At 36.7% G+C, this 6,333-nt stretch overlaps 1 protein-coding gene across 1 annotated transcript; it reads left to right on the top strand.

Annotated features, from left to right (window-relative positions):
* Positions 1 to 499: 499 nt before the first annotated feature.
* On the top strand, positions 500 to 2,228 carry LOC110036729 (1-aminocyclopropane-1-carboxylate oxidase 1-like). Its single transcript, XM_020741241.1, has 4 exons — positions 500 to 625; positions 708 to 845; positions 925 to 1,148; positions 1,658 to 2,228. The coding sequence occupies exons 1-4, from the start codon at positions 500 to 502 to the stop codon at positions 2,226 to 2,228; spliced, it is 1,059 nt and encodes a 352-aa protein (XP_020596900.1).
* Positions 2,229 to 6,333: the final 4,105 nt, after the last annotated feature.

The raw sequence follows: 6,333 nt of genomic DNA, 5'->3' as shown, positions 1-6,333 counted from the left end.
AAAGTTGGAGTAGAATTCACATGGGTGCCACGCTTTGACAAACATAATCAAAGAGAGTCATCACATGATAACTAAGAGGTGTTGCACTGAAATTATCCTATATTGCTAATAAAAAACAAGACCCAAGAAAAACAAATGATAAGGCCAAGTGCAAGAGGAAAATCATAAGTGGATAATGACAATCATTAATTGATTATTTTTCCAATATAATAATATCATTTCATCATGCAAAAAAAAAAAAATGCAAAATATCAAGATAGGACTATATTTATTCGAAATAAAATTCAAGGAAAACTTACATGTGTAGCACACAATTTGTTGAAAAGGTGTATTTCACCTTAATAAGTAGTAATAGTGCTATTTTTTATGTGATATCAAAGATTTGAGTGATATGTGTGTAAATATGAAAGTTTAGGAGTGAGATATGCAAATACATCAGGATTATGGGCTATGTATGTAAATGTCCCTAATTTTAAGCCAGCAGACTCCAAAGAGGCACATGGAAGAAGTAAAAAACAGTAAAGGCTTAATGCCTACAAAGGGAAATGGGAAGACAATGAACTTGGACCTGTTGAAGAGGCCAAATAGAAAGAAAACAGATTCTCCTCCATTTCTTCTTCATTCTGTATTCTATGGACGCTCCGTAGAATTCTATAAATTGTGCTTCTGGTAAGCACAATTATTTAACTTGAGCTCATTACCACTAGCTTTCTTATAAGTTTCTTATTTCCGTTAAAGACAAAATGGCAATTCCAGTAATCAACTTAGAAGAGCTGAATGGAGAGAAGAGGAGCCAAACAATGTCATTATTACATGAGGCGTGTGCAAAGTGGGGCTTCTTTTGGGTAAGTACAGTGTAATTTTAAATTGTTTAAATCATGTACTTAATCGGACTCTTAGCATGCATCTGAGACAAATTTGCAGGTTGAAAATCATGGAATTAGTGAAGAATTGATGGAAAAGATCAAAACTTTAGTGAAATTGCACTATGAGGTGAACATGAAAGATAGTTTCTATGAGTCAGACTTGGCAAAAGGATTAGAAACTCCGAATAAAGTTATGGATTTTGACTGGGAAAGCAGCATTTTCATTCGCCATAAGCCTGATACAAACACAGAAGCCATTGTAAACCTGAAACCTGAGCCCTAGCAAGCCTCTAATTTCTATGTTTTTTATTCACTTTCTTTCTTGTGAATGAACACTATGGAGGATCAAGTTTTCTGTTGGCTTCAGTAATAGATATCCCTAGTCTCATTTGGTTGCATTTAGGTAGAAAACAAGCACTCGAGCTCTACAAATCCCTTAAATATGAGAGTTAAGTGTCAAAATAGTCCCCTAACTGTTTGTATGGGGCTATTTTAGTCCTAGAGTCTATAAAAATATCAAATTACTCCACACGTTCTTTAAATTGGGGCTGAAATAGTCCTTCATGATCACTATTTCAGACCATATTAAAAGGGAGACTAAATTTACACTTTTATAGATTATGGGGCTAAAATGACCCCCTGCAAAGAGTAAGGAAAATAATTTGACACTTTTCTCACTGATTTTGTTAAGCTTTTATCTGCAACTAACAGAAGCAAACATCTAACGAAATGAGTTTTCTTTTTCATTTTATTTATAACCATAACTTCCAAATGAAATATTTATGATGCAGCAAAGCAATGGAAGATTACATTGATCAGGTAATAAACTTAGCCGAAAAGCTGGCAGAACTATTGAGTGAGAACCTCGGATTAGATAAAAATTACCTGAAGCAGACATTTTCAGAGCCTCACATAGGCACAAAAGTAGCAATTTACCCCCAATGCCCAAAACCAGAACAGTTCAAAGGACTCCGAGCTCACACTGATGCAGGTGGAATCATTGTATTGCTCCAGGATGATTTCGTCTCAGGACTCGAGTTTTGGAAAGACGACGAGTGGGTGCCAATAACTCCAACGAAAGATAACAGGATATTCGTGAACCTTGGTGACCAGTTGGAAGTTGTAAGCAACGGTATCTATAAAAGTATTTTGCATAGAGTTATTCCTAACAAGGATGGGAGTCGTCTCTCCATTGCGACATTTTACAATCCGGGCGCAAATGCAATAATTTCTCCAGCACCAAAGCTCTTGTATCCTGGACATTATCGTTTCCAAGATTATCTTAATTATTATACTGACACTAAGTTTTCTGATAAAGGATCAAGGTTTCAGAGTATCAAGGAGATGTTGGTGCAGCTATGATATGTGTTTTATTGGTAATGAATAAGAAAAGCTTACCAATGCTGTACGTAATACTGCTACATGAGTGAGATGGATTTATAAAATTTGCTATCCTGTGTAGTAGTTGTATCTGTTTAATTATTGAATGATATAATATGAAATATGCTTTATTCTTTTACTATTTCTTGTTTGATTTGTTGAACATACTCTAAAAAAAATTTATGATTCAAATGTTGTTAAGATTTTAGGGCCTTGATCTTGAAATGAAGTTTCAATAACTTCAACTGCGTATTTTTAGTAAGGGAAATTTACATATGTAGCACCCAATTCTTACATCTTTACATGTCTCATCTCAAAAACTTTCATGTTTACACACAACACTTTGGTGCATTAAATCAATGCCTGAAAATATGTATTTCACTCTTAAAAAATAGTGATAGTGCTATTTTTGATGTGATATTAAAAATTTGAGTGATATGTGTGTAAATATGAAAGCTTAGATGTGAGATAAGTAAATATAGAAGAAATGGTGCTATGTAGTTATAAACACTAGACTTATCGGCACGAATCTCAAAGAAAACGAACGACCAAAAACAAAAACTTCTCCCAAGGGTAAACAGTCGTTTGACAAGTCACCGTAAAGTGAGTGAAGCAGCATCTCTAAACCCGAGACAGGTCAAAGCTCTGGAGATGGCTTCTGGCCCGATAGCGACAAAAATTGTCAAAAGCGAGACATATTTCATCCTAGTGGCAAGTCTCACCGGATACCTCACACAAACAACGATAACATCTGCCTAAAACCGTACAAATAGGGGCATCCGGCAGAAGTGAATAATCGACCAGGTAGACAAAACGTAGGTTATGTAAGACTTGAGCAAAAGATACAATTGAAACACGGTTCACCCGACAAAAAAAAATCGACTCATACGTCGACCGAGCGATCGACCGAATCGCAGGCAGAAACACCATGGTCTTGATTGGAAAATCGACCTATTTTTGCTGCTGCGGACGAGATCGTCGTTCAACCGAACACCTGTGTCCACCAGACAGAAGACACGGTCGCCACCAAGTCGATCGTTTCGGTCGGTCGCATTCTACCGACTTGATTAACCAATTACCATCATATTAAATTCAAATTATAATACAAATATTGAATGAAATTCATACAATTAATAAGAGCATTGGTTACACTAAGAACGGTTTTCACAATTGTTCCCTTCTTTCTGTAACTGTACAAAATATGTTCTTATAAATAAGAGACAAAGTGACGATCAAAGAGAAGCAAGCTATTGTGACTCCGTCGGTTATCTCCGCAGTAACACTCGGTTAACTTTATTCTCTCTCTCATTCTGCTCTAACTCTCGAGGTGTATTCACAAAAGACAATCCGGGATCCAATATCCTGAAAGTTGGTGCGGTGAGCGTGGACATGTCCCAGACCAGAAGCGGAGCAAACTATAAAGGAGAAACTTTCAAAAGAAAGATAGCACACATGGAACCCAACAGATACGCTGCACAACCAAACGTCCATGTATAGATTCAGGAATTACAAGCTCAAATGACCCTCATGATGGAGAAATTCGAGATCCTCCAGGTTGCAATCACAAGAGGAACGACCAAACGTCTCGCCTAGAAAAGGAACCCCAAGGGGGTTCGTCCCCAAAGGCCCCCACCAAAGAACCTGTCTATCCCGCACAACCAGGTCAGCAATCAGTAGACAGAGGTACAAGGCAAATCCCAACACACCGACACAATCACATATACGCAGGAGAACAAGCGATGGGAAGAACGGATGCGAGTGCCTGTCTAGATGCTCACAGGAGGGGCCTTTACTCTCCAAATCAAAAAGACGATACCTCCGCCAAAGCTAAGGAGTCCACTCTTAGATTCCAACAAAGGAAGGAACGACCCGATTGACTCCATTGCGTCGTTCGAATCTTCCGTCGACCTGCTCCAGATTGACAACCTAAACACGGGATAGATCAAAGCCCTGGGGATAGTCCCTCTCCCAATAACGAGAAGATCCACCAAGGGCGAGACCTAATTCATCCAAGCAACAAGTTTTATTAGATACCTCACACAGGCAACGACAAAATCCACCTAAGACCTTGCAATTAGGGGTATTCGGCTGAGACAACGAACCGACTAGGTAGACGGGGCGTAGGGCCAGTAAAACTTGAGCCAAAGCGACAAGTGAGCGATGGTTCACCCGATAAAAACAAATCAGCTCATTTGTCGACCAACCGACTTACTGAAGCGCGGGCAGAAACCCTTTAATTGTGATTGGATGACCGACATGTTTTTGTGACGACTGATGAGATCGTCATTCAACCGAACGCCTCGATCGACCAAACACAAAACACGATCACCACCCAGTCTACCGCCTCAGTCGGTCGCATTTTAGTGAACCGATCAACAAATTACTATCATATCGAAATTCAAATTGTAATATAAATATGGAATAAAATCCATACAATCAATTACATTAAGAACGATTTTCACAACTGTTTCCATCTTTCTGTAATTGTACAAAATATATTCTTATAAATAAGAGAGAACATTATGATCAAAGGGAGGCAGGCTATCGGGACTCCACTGATTCTCTCCGCAATAACTCTGGTTCACTTTATTACCTCCTTCACTCGGTTCTTCTCAAGGTGTGTTTACAAAAGACAATCTGAGATCCAACAGTATGTAAATTCCCCTTTAAATAACTTTATCAGAACCATTTTTAACTCGAGATGAATTTAACTAAAAAGTTTGAGGAAAAGAATAAAAGGTGATGGTTCGAACTGTGAAGATTGAGAAGAAAGAATAAGTAGAGAAAATGGGTTGAAGTAAATGTTATAAATTTAAATCTCATTTATTGAAATATTGCTCTACAGGTCACAAAGTTTTGCCTAATTTCGTGCAAATTTCTAATGAAATCAACCACCTTAGGTGTGCTCTAACATGATCATGCATAATTTTAAATTTTTCGACAGAACCTCAAACATTACAATGTAAGGAATCTTAATATAATGAGTTGTATTTCATTATTTTTAAGAGAGTTTGCAACCTCTTTTTTTATTTCATATTAGTAAATATGACTTACAATAATAAACACCTTGACGATTATTGTTTCTTCACTTTAGTTAATAGATTTTATAGTAAATTTGATGAATTACAAACGAGAGTAAATTTCCTAATTTGTAGGCCTTTTTTCAGAGAGTGATGTCCCATTTTGGTGGTCAAAGAGGTCTATTGTTCATATAAGGAGATAATTTCGCCCATAACTTTTTAATTATAGCTTTTCATCAAAGATTAAAATCTGAAATAGTCAAAGAAGTTTTCACATTTATAATTAGAATATTATGCATATCATAGACTGTTTACATGACTCAAAATTCTCATTTTCATAGATAGAAAAAATAATAAACTAATAAAAAATTGTCAAACTGCTGATAAACTAAAAAATTGCGAACAATTTGCATATAAACTATTGACCACATATCAATCAATAGATGACAAATTTAATGGCATTGAGACATTTCCTTGTAACAATCTTAATAAAATAATTGAATTTAGAAAACATAAAATAACTCTTATATTCATTCAATAAAAGTTTCATTTATATCTCAATCTGATAGTATTGCAATGCAAAAGAAGTATAGTTGATCCATTTTAAAATTTGGTCGAAACTGCAGCCCATTCCAGAATGATTATAGATAACACCAACAGAATGATTACGCAAGAAATCAACAGCATGATTGTAATTAACACCAACCCTTTCATAACATGATGCTGTAACTCCAATCATCAGCATGAGTTGTACCTCCAAAGTCATGGCGATGACTAGGGTTTAGACAACCCCATCCTCAAATGTCAAATGATAGTGTATATTCCATCCTGCTCCATCATCGGCCTCGGCAGGGCACTACTTACATGCAGATGCTAATCAAAGATACCTAATCTGAAAGCGAACAGCACCTCAACTTCGATTCAAATGCGTATAAAAACAAACCGATCATCCAATCATGAAGAGAATATTAAGATTCATATCCTGTTGTCTTCCTTGGGAACCAAGAGCCGAACTAGCTGGTTGTAAGCATTCCTTCAATATCCTCAAAAAACGCAACCGCTGATGT

This window comes from Phalaenopsis equestris, unplaced genomic scaffold (assembly GCF_001263595.1).
Source record: "Phalaenopsis equestris unplaced genomic scaffold, ASM126359v1 Scaffold210245, whole genome shotgun sequence".
In the NCBI taxonomy this organism is placed as follows: domain Eukaryota; kingdom Viridiplantae; phylum Streptophyta; class Magnoliopsida; order Asparagales; family Orchidaceae; genus Phalaenopsis; species Phalaenopsis equestris.
Note: the sequence above shows the minus strand (reverse complement) of the source record. Positions and strands in the feature narration are given on the sequence as shown.